General features: G+C 41.6%; 1 protein-coding gene across 1 annotated transcript in view; it reads left to right on the forward strand.

The window, feature by feature from the left end:
- The window catches only part of LOC130113037 (ankyrin-2-like), a 121,425-nt gene that overhangs the window by 60,040 nt on the left and 39,642 nt on the right, over positions 1 to 21,743 (forward strand). Inside the window, exons 42-43 of the mRNA XM_056280553.1 lie at positions 1,168 to 1,378; positions 1,472 to 1,550. Coding sequence (XP_056136528.1) covers positions 1,168 to 1,378; positions 1,472 to 1,550 — 290 coding nt within the window. The remainder of the gene's footprint in view (positions 1 to 1,167; positions 1,379 to 1,471; positions 1,551 to 21,743) is intronic.

Genomic DNA, 21,743 nt, shown 5'->3' on the forward strand with positions numbered 1-21,743 from the left:
CTTGTAGGTAAAAGTTGAGAATTTCCTGATTTACTTGTTCTAGAAGATTTTTGGAGCCAGCTACCTAGTGGCTAATGTGGAACTGAAATTTAAGGCTATGTACCATTGACTTCAACTCTTAGCCCCATTGATTGCTGGTTGGTTGCACCATGTCATCGCTTTCCATTTACTTTTAATTATTCTCACTGTGCGAAAGGTTGGCTCAGGCAAGCCCATGACCACTCTCGCCATCAAATTTATGCAATGCTTTCAAAAGATGGAGAGTTAAACAATTGGAAAAAGGATTTAGCAGTGATGTTGCCCTCACAACAATTTTACTGTGCAAGTAAATAACATTTTATAATTTCCAGCAAGTGTGCCTTTGCAGGTATCCTTAGGTGGTAAATCATGGCTAGGATGAGTATAGCTCCCAGGCCTATACCCTGCAACAAAAAAAAACACAATGGTAACATACAGCAAAATTTAAAGAAAAATAGCATAGAACTTGCAAATTTCAAACATTACAGATTCTGCTTTGACGATAAATGCTTGTGCTTCAGCAGCCAACTTAAATCGATCGAACAGCCTTCAGTAGCACACAGATGCACAAACATACAAAATTAGCACAATAAGGATAAACTGATGACAGTAGATATAAAGATATTCCCCATAATGCATTGCTCCAACATTTGTCAATTATACTAGTTGCCTATTATATGGGCAACTAGTATAATTTATACATATATGAATAGTTAATCATAATTGTTTTTACATAATGCTCAGTCATTTAAATGAATTTTATCCACCATACATAACAAAAGGATCAAGTCAGTACCTGTATATTATTTCTTTTTAGGGATATGAATGATTTACATGGAATTATTTCTTCTAGGCCTAAATGTTTGAAGTATAAAATCATTTAACAATTCAGTGTTATCTTTTCTAAGTTGAATGTAGTTTTGAGTTTAATTGTAAAGAATCACTCCTAACGACACATTTGTAACAGCAATCTATCTGTCATGCAAGGTGTGACATTTCAGAGGCTCAGTCTAATAGTTCCACACCATTATATGAACAGGCTATGATGTATGAAAATAATCTATGGTGCCAGTGTGTGTGTGTGTGTGTGCTGGAATGTGAATAATTGCACTCGTGTTTACTTACTTGTATTTGTTACTCTGACATCAGTGTCAGTAGCTTTGTCTTCGGTGCAAGAAGATGTAGACAGCCCCAGACTAGTACGGAGGGTGGAGTCAGACCGCAGACCACCCCCAGCTGTCTCTGAAGAGGACCTATCAGTTGCCTCTCTGCTGGATATTCCCTCCTGGGCAGAACCTATCGGACACACCCACTCAGAGAGCATGCATGCTGACCTGTTGGAGGAGCTGGAGATCCCACAGTAAGTTGCTCATTAAAAAAGACATCTAATCATGAATGTTGCTAGATTGGGACGAAATGACACTTTATAATCTAACCTCTCTTTCTTTTTCAGCGAACTGAACCCTAACCTGTGGACCTCAGAGGATGTAAATACACAAGAATCTACAAATAATGATGATGTCAATGAGCAAGTAAGTCTGCGTCCCTGCTCAAAAGAATCAGGACCTCAGAAGCCAGCATCTCAGGTGTATTATCCTCAGAAAAAAATGAAAGACCTCCAAGGTTACCACAGTGTTGCAGTTCATTCCACAGGGGGTGCCACCAGGCCATTGCACACTGGTGCTGAGTGCAAAGTACAAGATGACTCCTGCAAAACCTCTGTGCTGAAACGTGGTAGTGGGGAAGATGAGCGATGGCAATCACCTGAATCTTCTTCTTTATCTATTAGAGACTTTGGTCTGAGTTTATCTGAATCAGACAAAGCTGAAATAGACTTTAGGGAGATTTGGGAAGGGTTTAGGGATACGCCGAAACTTGGCTCTTTCGTTTCTACTGCATCTTTTACTCCTAAAGCCAAGACCAGATCAGACAAAAATAGTTTGAGAGGACTCCCTAACCCTAGCCAGGTAAACTTGCCACCAGAGGAGCACCCAGCAAATTTGGCTATGGCTGAAGATGACAGAAATACTGGACAGATAAACAAGATTTCACAGAAACATATAGATGAGACCCCATCCCACTTCTACAGAGTACTGTATTGTCATGACAAGATCCCACAGATTCCCAATCTGGAGGCGGGCTGCAAATCCTTCAGCTCAGATGACAAGGAAGAAAATGCAAAATACAAAGAGCACTGTCACGCAGAAAATCTACCTTTCATTGATGAACCTGGGCAGGCTTCAGAATCAAATGATGTCCACTCCATTGAATCAGCTAGCACCACAGCTAAGTACAACATGGTAGAACATAATAGACCTATTCAAATTAATGTAAAAACGGGTGTTTTACCACATAGTCTGAAAACCAGTGGTCCTGTTCAGTTGGCCAATGACTCAACTGATTGCCAGTCTAGTTTATATTCTGTTAGTACAGATACTGAGTATGTAATAGTTCAGGCAAAGACATCCTACACCTCTGAGTCTAAGTTTGTCTCTAATAGCCTTTTCATGCCCGTTGTGCAGTCAAATGCACAGACACATCAACAGAATTTAACACCACATTCATCTTTCTTTAGCTACAGACCCCTGACCCCAGAATCTTTAGCATCTGAAAAAGAATATAATTCACTTTCACCTGTTTCTGAGAGGGGATTCTCCCCTATAGAAGAAGGGAGGGTGTCTGACTTTGTAGGTAGGCTATCGTCACCTGAATCTGTAATGTCAATTAATGATTACAGGGCAATGTCACCTGACTCTCCTCTGGTGCAAAAGAGGGTTTTATCTCCATACTTTGAAAATGTATTAGATGAGAAACGACCTTTTTCTCCAAGATCAGATGGATGTAGCTCACCAGAGTTTTCAACCAATAACATTGACCTTAAAGTACCTCCTTATCAATCAGAAATACTATATGAGTATGCAAAGCCAGTGTTTGGTTTGAAAAACATGGACAATCTGCACAGTTCACACCCGCCATTAATTTTCTGTGACAATCTGCATGTTGATTCACCAGAGTCATATGAGTCTATGAACGAGTACAGGTCACTGTCCCCCGATTCTCCTATACCTGCATATAGTCCGCCTTTACCTGAATGTGCAGAGATGCATGGAGAGTACAAATCATCTTCACCTGTGACATCAGATATAGATCACAGTGACTTTTGGCTTGAAGATCTGTTCCCTACTGGAAGGGAATCTTCACCTGATTCAGCTACATCAGTAAACAAGTATAAATGTTTCTCCCCAGACTCATCCATTTCAGGGTATGAGGCATCATTACCAGAACATTCAACATGTTTGTATACACAAAAATCTTCCTCGTTTGAGTCAGTTTACCCTGATGTAAAATATTCAGACTTTTGTCCAGGAGAAGTATTTGCACACAAAAGAACAGATTTTCCAGAATCTGTTCTATCAGAAACAGAATATTGTTGTTCGCGTGAACAAGAATCATTGAATAGATCTGTAGAATTTGTTCATTTAGACAATGAAATTGAGGTGGAGTGGGAGTTGGTTCAATATCCTACTATTCCAGAACATAGTCCACTCCCTCCTGAATCACTGAGGTCAGATGATAAAAATCTGCTTTACATGTTTACAAAGATGAGGCCAATTTCACCAGAATCCATTGTTTCATTTGGTGAGAATAATATCCTCTCTCCAGACTCACCAATCCCACAATATGGAAACAAATGTTGTGATTATTTTTTGCACTTCTCTGTAAATAGATCAGCTTCACCGCATTCAGTGACTTCAGACTGGGAATATTCTAGTCTTTGTCTTGAGGAAACGTTTGAAAAGGAGAGAAAAGACTCACCTCAGTCTCTTGCATCAGTTGATGAATATCGACACCTGTCCCCTGACTCCCCTGTACCTCATTTTAGAGATGTCCTTCCTGAATATCCAGCATCCACTTTATCATGTAGATCATCTTCACTAGAATCTTTAATGTCAGATGTGGAATATTCAGATTTATATGTAGAACAATTATTATCTGCTGAGAAACGACCGGAATCACCCAACTCTGGTCTGTTACACATACCAAAATATAGATCTGAATTCATTTACGATGACACATTGGAAAGTAAACATGGATTTGCAATTCAAAAATATGACATGGAAGAATTAGTGGCTTCAAAAAGTCAATGTGAATGTGCTACTCCTGGTGCAGAGTTTGTCACTACACATTGTGACCAAGATTTACTTAGTTCTAGAAGTAGTCCTTCATCTCCTTTCCATGTAGACATCCTCCATGGTGGGTTTAGCCTTGAAGAATCTTTTACTTGGAATAGGTCCAACTCTCCAGAATTTGTCATGTCAGATGGGGATGAAAGATCATCCTCACCAGAATCTCAGACATCTCAGTGCAGTTTTTCGTTCCTTGAGCTCTTACTCTCTGAACCAACCAGAGCCCAACTCAGAAGTCAACATTGTGATTATTATCTACAATATTCAGGAGGAAATGCATCTAGACCACTGTCAGCTCCAAATTCTAGAGCTTATGCAGAGGATGTGCAAGATATTTGTGTAGAAACGCTACGGTGCTTAGGTGAAAAAGAAAAGATGCCCCAGTTAAGACCTCTTTCTACTGAATATATTGCATCACCAGGGGTATTAAATGAAGATTTTATCCAGGGATGTCAAATGGATCCTGAATTAATATTATCTGATCAAAATTTCTCATTTTTCAACAAAGAGTATTCACATATAGGACCATTGTCCACAAGAAGTGTGACATCATTAAATGAGCACCAACCTCCCCTCCTCGACTCAATAACTGATCAATTGAAAACTAAATATTTTGAATACTCTGCAGAGGGGTCAGGAAAGAGGGCTTCCTTGCCAATATCATCGATGTCAGATGAGGAATGCCCTAATTTATGTATGGGAGGCATGTTTGAGAAGCATTCTTCTTCTGAATCAGTTAAAACAACTGTTGACTTTCCATATTCCAAAGACTGCCCTGGTATAAGTGACTCGGTGGAATCAAATATTGTAAAGAAATCTGCCAAACCAAAACATTTGATTTCTGAGACTGTGTCTCCAAAAACATGTTTGAGCAGTTGTAAAATGGGTAAAATGACATCTCAACCTGAAACTATAGGGTTTAATTTTGTTGAAAGACAGAAATACATCTTAGTGTTTCCAAATCAGATGTGTCTGAAATCGAACCCACTAACCCCTAGTGACACTATTTCAAAAGCAAATTATAAGCAGTCCTTCGATGTAAAGATGAATAAAAAATTGTTACTGATGGAATCTCTTGAACCCACGACAAAGGATTCACAAGATATACTTCCATCATGTCCTGAATTTCAACAAAGTAGTATCATTGCAACTACAAAACCTTTAACATTTGCAGATGTTGTGAAAGGCATTACGGATGTAAAATCTTCTTGCAAAGAGGAGCAAGTAGAATGGAGGTCTCTTTCACCAGAATTATACTCTAATAGTGAATACAATCAGTTTTCCTTACACTACGGCAAGACTGAGATGAGACCACAGTCTCCTGAATCCATGGCATCTGCAGATGAGTGTAGAGCGCTGTCTCCAGATTCACCTGTTCCTCAGTTTATATATCAGTATTCTAGTCATGATGGTGGTTTTTCAAGAAGCAGGTCATCATCACTGGTTTCGGCAACATCCGACTGGGAATGTACTGATTTCTACCTTTCAAGTTTGTTTGAAGAGACCAGACCAGATTCCCCTCAGTCAGTTCTCTCAGAATTTGAACTGGAAAGATTGTTTGACGATAGACCCTTATCCCCAGACTCGGTATCCTCAGAGTTTGATTTCTCACTCCTTCAAGACTGGTTGGAGGACTTCAGAGCATCCTCACCAGACTCTGAGGCATCAGATGGAGAACATGTCTTACCATCTCCTGTACCGTTTTTGTCATTCAAGAATCAACACTGTAACTATTTTATACAATACACAGAAAATAGAGCCTCTTCATCTCTGTCAATGATGTCTGACCTCGAGTATTCAGGATATTGTCTTGATGAGCTATTTGAAGAAAACAGGGCAGATTCACCAGATTCAGTTTGTGACGGTGAAATTGAACAATGGGGTAGAGGCGGACTTTCTGTCCACACATTTTTGGCTGGAAAACATTTAACATATGCAGATGTTGTGAAAGGCGTTGGCCACTTAAAAGATGTAGAGTCTTATTCTATTGTGACGCCCGTCCATATCAGGTCTTCTTCACCTGATTCATTATCCTCTGACAGAGACTACAATCAGTCATCCTTTGACTATTGGCTTACTCAGATAAGAATACAGTCTCCTGAATCCATGGCATCTGCAGATGAGTGTAGGGCGCTGTCTCCAGATTCACCTGTTCCTCAGTTTATATATCAGTATTCTAGTCATGATGGTGGTTTTTCAAGAAGCAGGTCATCATCACTGGTTTCGGCAACATCCGATTGGGAATGTACTGATTTCTACCTTTCAAGTTTGTTTGAAGAGACCAGACCAGATTCCCCTCAGTCAGTTCTCTCAGAATTTGAACTGGAAAGATTGTTTGACGAAAGACCCTTATCCCCAGACTCGGTGTCCTCAGAGTTTGATTTCTCACTCCTTCAAGACTGGTTGGAGGACTTCAGAGCATCCTCACCAGACTCTGAGGCATCAGATGGAGAACATGTCTTACCGTCTCCTGTACCGTTTTTGTCATTCAAGAATCAACACTGTAACTATTTTATACAATACACAGAAAATAGAGCCTCTTCATCTCTGTCAATGATGTCTGACCTCGAGTATTCAGGATATTGTCTTGATGAGCTATTTGATGAAAACAGGGCAGATTCACCAGATTCAGTTTGTGACAGTGAAACTGAACAATGGGGTAGGGGCGGACTTTCTGTCCACACATTTTTGGCTGGAAAACATTTAACATATGCAGATGTTGTGAAAGGCTCTGGCCACTTAAAAGATGTAGAGTCTTATTCTATTGTGACGCCCGTCCATATCAGGTCTTCTTCACCTGATTCATTATCCTCTGACAGAGACTACAATCAGTCTTCCTTTGACTATTGGCTTACTCAGATAAGAACACAGTCTCCTGAATCCATGGCATCTGCAGATGAGTGTAGGGCGCTGTCTCCAGATTCACCTGTTCCTCAGTTTATATATCAGTATTCTAGTCATGATGGTGGTTTTTCAAGAAGCAGGTCATCATCACTGGTTTCGGCAACATCCGATTGGGAATGTACTGATTTCTACCTTTCAAGTTTGTTTGAAGAGACCAGACCAGATTCCCCTCAGTCAGTTCTCTCAGAATTTGAACTGGAAAGATTGTTTGACGATAGACCCTTATCCCCAGACTCGGTGTCCTCAGAGTTTGATTTCTCACTCCTTCAAGACTGGTTGGAGGACTTCAGAGCATCCTCACCAGACTCTGAGGCATCAGATGGAGAACATGTCTTACCGTCTCCTGTACCGTTTTTGTCATTCAAGAATCAACACTGTAACTATTTTATACAATACACAGAAAATAGAGCCTCTTCATCTCTGTCAATGATGTCTGACCTCGAGTATTCAGGATATTGTCTTGATGAGCTATTTGATGAAAACAGGGCAGATTCACCAGATTCAGTTTGTGACAGTGAAATTGAACAATGGGGTAGAGGCGGACTTTCTGTCCACACATTTTTGGCTGGAAAACATTTAACATATGCAGATGTTGTGAAAGGCGTTGGCCACTTAAAAGATGTAGAGTCTTATTATATTGTGACGCCCGTCCATATCAGGTCTTCTTCACCTGATTCATTATCCTCTGACAGAGACTACAATCAGTCATCCTTTGACTATTGGCTTACTCAGAGAAGAACACAGTCTCCTGAATCCATAGCATCTGCAGATGAGTGTAGGGCGCTGTCTCCAGATTCACCTGTTCCTCAGTTTATATATCAGTATTCTAGTCATGATGGTGGTTTTTCAAGAAGCAGGTCATCATCACTGGTTTCGGCAACATCCGATTGGGAATGTACTGATTTCTACCTTTCAAGTTTGTTTGAAGAGACCAGACCAGATTCCCCTCAGTCAGTTCTCTCAGAATTTGAACTGGAAAGATTGTTTGACGATAGACCCTTATCCCCAGACTCGGTGTCCTCAGAGTTTGATTTCTCACTCCTTCAAGACTGGTTGGAGGACTTCAGAGCATCCTCACCAGACTCTGAGGCATCAGATGGAGAACATGTCTTACCGTCTCCTGTACCGTTTTTGTCATTCAAGAATCAACACTGTAACTATTTTATACAATACACAGAAAATAGAGCCTCTTCATCTCTGTCAATGATGTCTGACCTCGAGTATTCAGGATATTGTCTTGATGAGCTATTTGATGAAAACAGGGCAGATTCACCAGATTCAGTTTGTGACAGTGAAACTGAACAATGGGGTAGGGGCGCACTTTCTGTCCACACATTTTTGGCTGGAAAACATTTAACATATGCAGATGTTGTGAAAGGCTCTGGCCACTTAAAAGATGTAGAGTCTTATTCTATTGTGACGCCCGTCCATATCAGGTCTTCTTCACCTGATTCATTATCCTCTGACAGAGACTACAATCAGTCATCCTTTGACTATTGGCTTACTCAGATAAGAACACAGTCTCCTGAATCCATGGCATCTGCAGATGAGTGTAGGGCGCTGTCTCCAGATTCACCTGTTCCTCAGTTTATATATCAGTATTCTAGTCATGATGGTGGTTTTTCAAGAAGCAGGTCATCATCACTGGTTTCGGCAACATCCGATTGGGAATGTACTGATTTCTACCTTTCAAGTTTGTTTGAAGAGACCAGACCAGATTCCCCTCAGTCAGTTCTCTCAGAATTTGAACTGGAAAGATTGTTTGACGATAGACCCTTATCCCCAGACTCGGTGTCCTCAGAGTTTGATTTCTCACTCCTTCAAGACTGGTTGGAGGACTTCAGAGCATCCTCACCAGACTCTGAGGCATCAGATGGAGAACATGTCTTACCGTCTCCTGTACCGTTTTTGTCATTCAAGAATCAACACTGTAACTATTTTATACAATACACAGAAAATAGAGCCTCTTCATCTCTGTCAATGATGTCTGACCTCGAGTATTCAGGATATTGTCTTGATGAGCTATTTGATGAAAACAGGGCAGATTCACCAGATTCAGTTTGTGACAGTGAAATTGAACAATGGGGTAGAGGCGGACTTTCTGTCCAGACATTTTTGGCTGGAAAACATTCAACATACGCAGATGTTGTGAAAGGCGTTAGCCACTTAAAAGATGTAGAGTCTTATTCTATTGTGACGCCCGTCCATATCAGGTCTTCTTCACCTGATTCATTATCCTCTGACAGAGACTACAATCAGTCATCCTTTGACTATTGGCTTAGTCAGATAAGAACACAGTCTCCTGAATCCATGGCATCTGCAGATGAGTGTAGGGCGCTGTCTCCAGATTCACCTGTTCCTCAGTTTATATATCAGTATTCTAGTCATGATGGTGGTTTTTCAAGAAGCAGGTCATCATCACTGGTTTCGGCAACATCCGATTGGGAATGTACTGATTTCTACCTTTCAAGTTTGTTTGAAGAGACCAGACCAGATTCCCCTCAGTCAGTTCTCTCAGAATTTGAACTGGAAAGATTGTTTGACGATAGACCCTTATCCCCAGACTCGGTGTCCTCAGAGTTTGATTTCTCACTCCTTCAAGACTGGTTGGAGGACTTCAGAGCATCCTCACCAGACTCTGAGGCATCAGATGGAGAACATGTCTTACCGTCTCCTGTACCGTTTTTGTCATTCAAGAATCAACACTGTAACTATTTTATACAATACACAGAAAATAGAGCCTCTTCATCTCTGTCAATGATGTCTGACCTCGAGTATTCAGGATATTGTCTTGATGAGCTATTTGATGAAAACAGGGCAGATTCACCAGATTCAGTTTGTGACAGTGAAATTGAACAATGGGGTAGAGGCGGACTTTCTGTCCACACATTTTTGGCTGGAAAACATTTAACATATGCAGATGTTGTGAAAGGCGTTGGCCACTTAAAAGATGTAGAGTCTTATTCTATTGTGACGCCCGTCCATATCAGGTCTTCTTCACCTGATTCATTATCCTCCGACAGAGACTACAATCAGCCATCCTTTGACTATTGGCTTACTCAGATAAGAACACAGTCTCCTGAATCCATGGCATCTGCAGATGAGTGTAGGGCGCTGTCTCCAGATTCACCTGTTCCTCAGTTTATATATCAGTATTCTAGTCGTGATGGTGGTTTTTCAAGAAGCAGGTCGTCATCACTGGTTTCGGCAACATCCGATTGGGAATGTACTGATTTCTGCCTTTCAAGTTTGTTTGAAGAGACCAGACCAGATTCCCCTCAGTCAGTTCTCTCAGAATTTGAACTGGAAAGATTGTTTGACGATAGACCCTTATCCCCAGACTCGGTGTCCTCAGAGTTTGATTTCTCACTCCTTCAAGACTGGTTGGAGGACTTCAGAGCATCCTCACCAGACTCTGAGGCATCAGATGGAGAACATGTCTTACCGTCTCCTGTACCGTTTTTGTCATTCAAGAATCAACACTGTAACTATTTTATACAATACACAGAAAATAGAGCCTCTTCATCTCTGTCAATGATGTCTGACCTCGAGTATTCAGGATATTGTATTGATGAGCTATTTGATGAAAACAGGGCAGATTCACCAGATTCAGTTTGTGACAGTGAAATTGAACAATGGGGTAGAGGCGGACTTTCTGTCCACACATTTTTGGCTGGAAAACATTTAACATATGCAGATGTTGTGAAAGGCTCTGGCCACTTAAAAGATGTAGAGTCTTATTCTATTGTGACGCCCGTCCATATCAGGTCTTCTTCACCTGATTCATTAACGTCTGACAGAGACTACAATCAGTCATCCTTTGACTATTGGCTTACTCAGATAAGAACACAGTCTCCTGAATCCATGGCATCTGCAGATGAGTGTAGGGCGCTGTCTCCAGATTCACCTGTTCCTCAGTTTATATATCAGTATTCTAGTCATGATGGTGGTTTTTCAAGAAGCAGGTCATCATCACTGGTTTCGGCAACATCCGATTGGGAATGTACTGATTTCTGCCTTTCAAGTTTGTTTGAAGAGACCAGACCAGATTCCCCTCAGTCAGTTCTCTCAGAATTTGAACTGGAAAGATTGTTTGACGATAGACCCTTATCCCCAGACTCGGTGTCCTCAGAGTTTGATTTCTCACTCCTTCAAGACTGGTTGGAGGACTTCAGAGCATCCTCACCAGACTCTGAGGCATCAGATGGAGAACATGTCTTACCGTCTCCTGTACCGTTTTTGTCATTCAAGAATCAACACTGTAACTATTTTATACAATACACAGAAAATAGAGCCTCTTCATCTCTGTCAATGATGTCTGACCTCGAGTATTCAGGATATTGTCTTGATGAGCTATTTGATGAAAACAGGGCAGATTCACCAGATTCAGTTTGTGACAGTGAAATTGAACAATGGGGTAGAGGCGGACTTTCTGTCCACACATTTTTGGCTGGAAAACATTTAACATATGCAGATGTTGTGAAAGGCGTTGGCCACTTAAAAGATGTAGAGTCTTATTCTATTGTGACGCCCGTCGATATCAGGTCTTCTTCACCTGATTCATTATCCTCTGACAGAGACTACAATCAGTCATCCTTTGACTATTGGCTTACTCAGATAAGAACACAGTCTCCTGAATCCATGGCATCTGCAGATGAGTGTAGGGCGCTGTCTCCAGATTCACCTGTTCCTCAGTTTATATATCAGTATTCTAGTCATGATGGTGGTTTTTCAAGAAGCAGGTCATCATCACTGGTTTCGGCAACATCCGATTGGGAATGTACTGATTTCTGCCTTTCAAGTTTGTTTGAAGAGACCAGACCAGATTCCCCTCAGTCAGTTCTCTCAGAATTTGAACTGGAAAGATTGTTTGACGATAGACCCTTATCCCCAGACTCGGTGTCCTCAGAGTTTGATTTCTCACTCCTTCAAGACTGGTTGGAGGACTTCAGAGCATCCTCACCAGACTCTGAGGCATCAGATGGAGAACATGTCTTACCGTCTCCTGTATCGTTTTTGTCATTCAAGAATCAACACTGTAACTATTTTATACAATACACAGAAAATAGAGCCTCTTCATCTCTGTCAATGATGTCTGACCTCGAGTATTCAGGATATTGTCTTGATGAGCTATTTGATGAAAACAGGGCAGACTCACCGGATTCAGTTTGTGACAGTGAAATTGAACAATGGGGTAGAGGCGGACTTTCTGTCCACACATTTTTGGCTAGAAAACATTTAACATATGCAGATGTTGTGAAAGGCTCTGGCCACTTAAAAGATGTAGAGTCTTATTCTATTGTGACGCCCGTCCATATCAGGTCTTCTTCACCTGATTCATTAACGTCTGACAGAGACTACAATCAGTCATCCTTTGACTATTGGCTTACTCAGATAAGAACACAGTCTCCTGAATCCATGGCATCTGCAGATGAGTGTAGGGCGCTGTCTCCAGATTCACCTGTTCCTCAGTTTATATATCAGTATTCTAGTCATGATGGTGGTTTTTCAAGAAGCAGGTCATCATCACTGGTTTCGGCAACATCCGATTGGGAATGTACTGATTTCTGCCTTTCAAGTTTGTTTGAAGAGACCAGACCAGATTCCCCTCAGTCAGTTCTCTCAGAATTTGAACTGGAAAGATTGTTTGACGATAGACCCTTATCCCCAGACTCGGTGTCCTCAGAGTTTGATTTCTCACTCCTTCAAGACTGGTTGGAGGACTTCAGAGCATCCTCACCAGACTCTGAGGCATCAGATGGAGAACATGTCTTACCGTCTCCTGTACCGTTTTTGTCATTCAAGAATCAACACTGTAACTATTTTATACAATACACAGAAAATAGAGCCTCTTCATCTCTGTCAATGATGTCTGACCTCGAGTATTCAGGATATTGTCTTGATGAGCTATTTGATGAAAACAGGGCAGATTCACCAGATTCAGTTTGTGACAGTGAAATTGAACAATGGGGTAGAGGCGGACTTTCTGTCCACACATTTTTGGCTGGAAAACATTTAACATATGCAGATGTTGTGAAAGGCGTTGGCCACTTAAAAGATGTAGAGTCTTATTCTATTGTGACGCCCGTCGATATCAGGTCTTCTTCACCTGATTCATTATCCTCTGACAGAGACTACAATCAGTCATCCTTTGACTATTGGCTTACTCAGATAAGAACACAGTCTCCTGAATCCATGGCATCTGCAGATGAGTGTAGGGCGCTGTCTCCAGATTCACCTGTTCCTCAGTTTATATATCAGTATTCTAGTCATGATGGTGGTTTTTCAAGAAGCAGGTCATCATCACTGGTTTCGGCAACATCCGATTGGGAATGTACTGATTTCTGCCTTTCAAGTTTGTTTGAAGAGACCAGACCAGATTCCCCTCAGTCAGTTCTCTCAGAATTTGAACTGGAAAGATTGTTTGACGATAGACCCTTATCCCCAGACTCGGTGTCCTCAGAGTTTGATTTCTCACTCCTTCAAGACTGGTTGGAGGACTTCAGAGCATCCTCACCAGACTCTGAGGCATCAGATGGAGAACATGTCTTACCGTCTCCTGTATCGTTTTTGTCATTCAAGAATCAACACTGTAACTATTTTATACAATACACAGAAAATAGAGCCTCTTCATCTCTGTCAATGATGTCTGACCTCGAGTATTCAGGATATTGTCTTGATGAGCTATTTGATGAAAACAGGGCAGACTCACCGGATTCAGTTTGTGACAGTGAAATTGAACAATGGGGTAGAGGCGGACTTTCTGTCCACACATTTTTGGCTGGAAAACATTTAACATATGCAGATGTTGTGAAAGGCTCTGGCCACTTAAAAGATGTAGAGTCTTATTCTATTGTGACGCCCGTCCATATCAGGTCTTCTTCACCTGATTCATTATCCTCTGACAGAGACTACAATCAGCCATCCTTTGACTATTGGCTTACTCAGATAAGAGCACAGTCTCCTGAATCCATGGCATCTGCAGATGAGTGTAGGGCGCTGTCTCCAGATTCACCTGTTCCTCAGTTTATATATCAGTATTCTAGTCATGATGGTGGTTTTTCAAGAAGCAGGTCATCATCACTGGTTTCGGCAACATCCGATTGGGAATGTACTGATTTCTGCCTTTCAAGTTTGTTTGAAGAGACCAGACCAGATTCCCCTCAGTCAGTTCTCTCAGAATTTGAACTGGAAAGATTGTTTGACGATAGACCCTTATCCCCAGACTCGGTGTCCTCAGAGTTTGATTTCTCACTCCTTCAAGACTGGTTGGAGGACTTCAGAGCATCCTCACCAGACTCTGAGGCATCAGATGGAGAACATGTCTTACCGTCTCCTGTATCGTTTTTGTCATTCAAGAATCAACACTGTAACTATTTTATACAATACACAGAAAATAGAGCCTCTTCATCTCTGTCAATGATGTCTGACCTCGAGTATTCAGGATATTGTCTTGATGAGCTATTTGATGAAAACAGGGCAGACTCACCGGATTCAGTTTGTGACAGTGAAATTGAACAATGGGGTAGAGGCGGACTTTCTGTCCACACATTTTTGGCTGGAAAACATTTAACATATGCAGATGTTGTGAAAGGCTCTGGCCACTTAAAAGATGTAGAGTCTTATTCTATTGTGACGCCCGTCCATATCAGGTCTTCTTCACCTGATTCATTATCCTCTGACAGAGACTACAATCAGTCATCCTTTGACTATTGGCTTACTCAGATAAGAACACAGTCTCCTGAATCCATGGCATCTGCAGATGAGTGTAGGGCGCTGTCTCCAGATTCACCCGTTCCTCAGTTTATATATCAGTATTCTAGTCATGATGGTGGTTTTTCAAGAAGCAGGTCATCATCACTGGTTTCGGCAACATCCGATTGGGAATGTACTGATTTCTGCCTTTCAAGTTTGTTTGAAGAGACCAGACCAGATTCCCCTCAGTCAGTTCTCTCAGAATTTGAACTGGAAAGATTGTTTGATGATAGACCCTTATCCCCAGACTCGGTGTCCTCAGAGTTTGATTTCTCACTCCTTCAAGACTGGTTGGAGGACTTCAGAGCATCCTCACCAGACTCTGAGGCATCAGATGGAGAACATGTCTTACCGTCTCCTGTACCGTTTTTGTCATTCAAGAATCAACACTGTAACTATTTTATACAATACACAGAAAATAGAGCCTCTTCATCTCTGTCAATGATGTCTGACCTCGAGTATTCAGGATATTGTCTTGATGAGCTATTTGATGAAAACAGGGCAGATTCACCAGATTCAGTTTGTGACAGTGAAACTGAACAATGGGGTAGGGGCGGACTTTCTGTCCACACATTTTTGGCTGGAAAACATTTAACATATGCAGATGTTGTGAAAGGCTCTGGCCACTTAAAAGATGTAGAGTCTTATTCTATTGTGACGCCCGTCCATATCAGGTCTTCTTCACCTGATTCATTATCCTCTGACAGAGACTACAATCAGTCATCCTTTGACTATGGGCTTACTCAGATAAGAACACAGTCTCCTGAATCCATGGCATCTGCAGATGAGTGTAGGGCGCTGTCTCCAGATTCACCTGTTCCTCAGTTTATATATCAGTATTCTAGTCATGATGGTGGTTTTTCAAGAAGCAGGTCATCATCACTGGTTTCGGCAACATCCGATTGGGAATGTACTGATTTCTACCTTTCAAGTTTGTTTGAAGAGACCAGACCAGATTCCCCTCAGTCAGTTCTCTCAGAATTTGAACTGGAAAGATTGTTTGACGATAGACCCTTATCCCCAGACTCGGTGTCCTCAGAGTTTGATTTCTCACTCCTTCAAGACTGGTTGGAGGACTTCAGAGCATCCTCACCAGACTCTGAGGCATCAGATGGAGAACATGTCTTACCGTCTCCTGTACCGTTTTTGTCATTCAAGAATCAACACTGTAACTATTTTATACAATACACAGAAAATAGAGCCTCTTCATCTCTGTCAATGATGTCTGACCTCGAGTATTCAGGATATTGTCTTGATGAGCTATTTGATGAAAACAGGGCAGATTCACCAGATTCAGTTTGTGACAGTGAAATTGAACAATGGGGTAGAGGCGGACTTTCTGTCCAGAAATTTTTGGCTGGAAAACATTTAACATATGCAGATGTTGTGAAAGGCGTTAGCCACTTAAAAGATGTAGAGTCTTATTCTATTGTGACGCCCGTCCATATCAGGTCTTCTTCACCTGATTCATTATCCTCTGACAGAGACTACAATCAGTCATCCTTTGACTATTGGCTTAGTCAGATAAGAACACAGTCTCCTGAATCCATGGCATCTGCAGATGAGTGTAGGGCGCTGTCTCCAGATTCACCTGTCCCTCAGTTTATATATCAGCATTGGAGTCATGATTGTGGTTTTTCAAGAAGCAGGTCATCATCACTGGTTTCGGCAACATCCGATTGGGAATGTACTGATTTCTACCTTTCAAGTTTGTTTGAAGAGACCAGACCAGATTCCCCTCAGTCAGTTCTCTCAGAATTTGAACTGGAAAGATTGTTTGACGATAGACCCTTATCCCCGGACTCGGTGTCCTCAGAGTTTGATTTCTCACTCCTTCAAGACTGGTTGGAGGACTTCAGAGCATCCTCACCAGACTCTGAGGCATCAGATGGAGAACATGTCTTACCGTCTCCTGTACCGTTTTTGTCATTCAAGAATCAACACTGTAACTATTTTATACAATACACAGAAAATAGAGCCTCTTCATCTCTGTCAATGATGTCTGACCTCGAGTATTCAGGATATTGTCTTGATGAGCTATTTGATGAAAACAGGTCAGATTCACCAGATTCAGTTTGTGACAGTGAAATTGAACAATGGGGTAGAGGCGGACTTTCTGTCCACACATTTTTGGCTGGAAAACATTTAACATATGCAGATGTTGTGAAAGGCGTTGGCCACTTAAACGATGTAGAGTCTTATTCTATTGTGACGCCCGTCCATATCAGGTCTTCTTCACCTGATTCATTATCCTCTGACAGAGACTACAATCAGTCATCCTTTGACTATTGGCTTACTCAGATAAGAACACAGTCTCCTGAATCCATGGCATCTGCAGATGAGTGTAGGGCGCTGTCTCCAGATTCACCTGTTCCTCAGTTTATATATCAGTATTCTAGTCATGATGGTGGTTTTTCAAGAAGCAGGTCATCATCACTGGTTTCGGCAACATCCGATTGGGAATGTACTGATTTCTACCTTTCAAGTTTGTTTGAAGAGACCAGACCAGATTCCCCTCAGTCAGTTCTCTCAGAATTTGAACTGGAAAGATTGTTTGACGATAGACCCTTATCCCCAGACTCGGTGTCCTCAGAGTTTGATTTCTCACTCCTTCAAGACTGGTTGGAGGACTTCAGAGCATCCTCACCAGACTCTGAGGCATCAGATGGAGAACATGTCTTACCGTCTCCTGTACCGTTTTTGTCATTCAAGAATCAACACTGTAACTATTTTATACAATACACAGAAAATAGAGCCTCTTCATCTCTGTCAATGATGTCTGACCTCGAGTATTCAGGATATTGTCTTGATGAGCTATTTGATGAAAACAGGGCAGATTCACCAGATTCAGTTTGTGACAGTGAAATTGAACAATGGGGTAGAGGCGGACTTTCTGTCCAGAAATTTTTGGCTGGAAAACATTTAACATATGCAGATGTTGTGAAAGGCGTTAGCCACTTAAAAGATGTAGAGTCTTATTCTATTGTGACGCCCGTCCATATCAGGTCTTCTTCACCTGATTCATTATCCTCTGACAGAGACTACAATCAGTCATCCTTTGACTATTGGCTTACTCAGATAAGAACACAGTCTCCTGAATCCATGCCATCTGCAGATGAGTGTAGGGCGCTGTCTCCAGATTCACCTGTTCCTCAGTTTATATATCAGTATTCTAGTCATGATGGTGGTTTTTCAAGAAGCAGGTCATCATCACTGGTTTCGGCAACATCTGATTGGGAATGTACTGATTTCTACCTTTCAAGTTTGTTTGAAGAGACCAGACCAGATTCCCCTCAGTCAGTTCTCTCAGAATTTGAACTGGAAAGATTGTTTGACGATAGACCCTTATCCCCAGATTCGGTGTCCTCAGAGTTTGATTTCTCACTCCTTCAAGACTGGTTGGAGGACTTCAGAGCATCCTCACCAGACTCTGAGGCATCAGATGGAGAACATGTCTTACCGTCTCCTGTACCGTTTTTGTCATTCAAGAATCAACACTGTAACTATTTTATACAATACACAGAAAATAGAGCCTCTTCATCTCTGTCAATGATGTCTGACCTCGAGTATTCAGGATATTGTCTTGATGAGCTATTTGATGAAAACAGGTCAGATTCACCAGATTCAGTTTGTGACAGTGAAATTGAACAATGGGGTAGAGGCGGACTTTCTGTCCAGACATTTTTGGCTGGAAAACATTTAACATATGCAGATGTTGTGAAAGGCGTTGGCCACTTAAACGATGTAGAGTCTTATTCTATTGTGACGCACGTCCATATCAGGTCTTCTTCACCTGATTCATTATCCTCTGACAGAGACTACAATCAGTCATCCTTTGACTATTGGCTTACTCAGATAAGAACACAGTCTCCTGAATCCATGCCATCTGCAGATGAGTGTAGGGCGCTGTCTCCAGATTCACCTGTTCCTCAGTTTATATATCAGTATTCTAGTCATGATGGTGGTTTTTCAAGAAGCAGGTCATCATCACTGGTTTCGGCAACATCCGATTGGGAATGTACTGATTTCTACCTTTCAAGTTTGTTTGAAGAGACCAGACCAGATTCCCCTCAGTCAGTTCTCTCAGAATTTGAACTGGAAAGATTGTTTGACGATAGACCCTTATCCCCAGACTCGGTGTCCTCAGAGTTTGATTTCTCACTCCTTCAAGACTGGTTGGAGGACTTCAGAGCATCCTCACCAGACTCTGAGGCATCAGATGGAGAACATGTCTTACCGTCTCCTGTACCGTTTTTGTCATTCAAGAATCAACACTGTAACTATTTTATACAATACACAGAAAATAGAGCCTCTTCATCTCTGTCAATGATGTCTGACCTCGAGTATTCAGGATATTGTCTTGATGAGCTATTTGATGAAAACAGGGCAGATTCACCAGATTCAGTTTGTGACAGTGAAATTGAACAATGGGGTAGAGGCGGACTTTCTGTCCACACATTTTTGGCTGGAAAACATTTAACATATGCAGATGTTGTGAAAGGCTCTGGCCACTTAAAAGATGTAGAGTCTTATTCTATTGTGACGCCCGTCCATATCAGGTCTTCTTCACCTGATTCATTATCCTCTGACAGAGACTACAATCAGTCATCCTTTGACTATTGGCTTACTCAGATAAGAACACAGTCTCCTGAATCCATGGCATCTGCAGATGAGTGTAGGGCGCTGTCTCCAGATTCACCTGTTCCTCAGTTTATATATCCGTATTCTAGTCATGATGGTGGTTTTTCAAGAAGCAGGTCATCATCACTGGTTTCGGCAACATCCGATTGGGAATGTACTGATTTCTACCTTTCAAGTTTGTTTGAAGAGACCAGACCAGATTCCCCTCAGTCAGTTCTCTCAGAATTTGAACTGGAAAGATTGTTTGACGATAGACCCTTATCCCCAGACTCGGTGTCCTCAGAGTTTGATTTCTCACTCCTTCAAGACTGGTTGGAGGACTTCAGAGCATCCTCACCAGACTCTGAGGCATCAGATGGAGAACATGTCTTACCGTCTCCTGTACCGTTTTTGTCATTCAAGAATCAACACTGTAACTATTTTATACAATACACAGAAAATAGAGCCTCTTCATCTCTGTCAATGATGTCTGACCTCGAGTATTCAGGATATTGTCTTGATGAGCTATTTGATGAAAACAGGGCAGATTCACCAGATTCAGTTTGTGACAGTGAAACTGAACAATGGGGTAGAGGCGGACTTTCTGTCCACACATTTTTGGCTAGAAAACATTTAACATATGCAGATGTTGTGAAAGGCTCTGGCCACTTAAAAGATGTAGAGTCTTATTCTATTGTGACGCCCGTCCATATCAGGTCTTCTTCACCTGATTCATTATCCTCTGACAGAGACTACAATCAGTCATCCTTTGACTATTGGCTTACTCAGATAAGAACACAGTCTCCTGAATCCATGGCATCTGCAGATGAGTGTAGGGCGCTGTCTCCAGATTCACCTGTTCCTCAGTTTATATATCAGTATTCTAGTCATGATGGTGGTTTTTCAAGAAGCAGGTCATCATCACTGGTTTCGGCAACATCCGATTGGGAATGTACTGATTTCTACCTTTCAAGTTTGTTTGAAGAGACCAGACCAGATTCCCCTCAGTCAGTTCTCTCAGAATTTGAACTGGAAAGATTGTTTGACGATAGACCCTTATCCCCAGACTCGGTGTCCTCAGAGTTTGATTTCTCACTCCTTCAAGACTGGTTGGAGGACTTCAGAGCATCCTCACCAGACTCTGAGGCATCAGATGGAGAACATGTCTTACCGTCTCCTGTACCGTTTTTGTCATTCAAGAATCAACACTGTAACTATTTTATACAATACACAGAAAATAGAGCCTCTTCATCTCTGTCAATGATCTCTGACCTCGAGTATTCAGGATATTGTCTTGATGAGCTATTTGATGAAAACAGGGCAGATTCACCAGATTCAGTTTGTGACAGTGAAACTGAACAATGGGGTAGAGGCGGACTTTCTGTCCACACATTTTTGGCTAGAAAACATTTAACATATGCAGATGTTGTGAAAGGCTCTGGCCACTTAAAAGATGTAGAGTCTTATTCTATTGTGACGCCCGTCCATATCAGGTCTTCTTCACCTGATTCATTATCCTCTGACAGAGACTACAATCAGTCATCCTTTGACTATTGGCTTACTCAGATAAGAACACAGTCTCCTGAATCCATGCCATCTGCAGATGAGTGTAGGGCGCTGTCTCCAGATTCACCTGTTCCTCAGTTTATATATCAGTATTCTAGTCATGATGGTGGTTTTTCAAGAAGCAGGTCATCATCACTGGTTTCGGCAACATCTGATTGGGAATGTACTGATTTCTACCTTTCAAGTTTGTTTGAAGAGACCAGACCAGATTCCCCTCAGTCAGTTCTCTCAGAATTTGAACTGGAAAGATTGTTTGACGATAGACCCTTATCCCCAGATTCGGTGTCCTCAGAGTTTGATTTCTCACTCCTTCAAGACTGGTTGGAGGACTTCAGAGCATCCTCACCAGACTCTGAGGCATCAGATGGAGAACATGTCTTACCGTCTCCTGTACCGTTTTTGTCATTCAAGAATCAACACTGTAACTATTTTATACAATACACAGAAAATAGAGCCTCTTCATCTCTGTCAATGATGTCTGACCTCGAGTATTCAGGATATTGTCTTGATGAGCTATTTGATGAAAACAGGGCAGATTCACCAGATTCAGTTTGTGACAGTGAAATTGAACAATGGGGTAGAGGCGGACTTTCTGTCCAGACATTTTTGGCTGGAAAACATTTAACATATGCAGATGTTGTGAAAGGCGTTGGCCACTTAAAAGATGTAGAGTCTTATTCTATTGTGACGCCC

The sequence above is a fragment of the Lampris incognitus genome, chromosome 5, assembly GCF_029633865.1.
Source record: "Lampris incognitus isolate fLamInc1 chromosome 5, fLamInc1.hap2, whole genome shotgun sequence".
Taxonomy (NCBI): domain Eukaryota; kingdom Metazoa; phylum Chordata; class Actinopteri; order Lampriformes; family Lampridae; genus Lampris; species Lampris incognitus.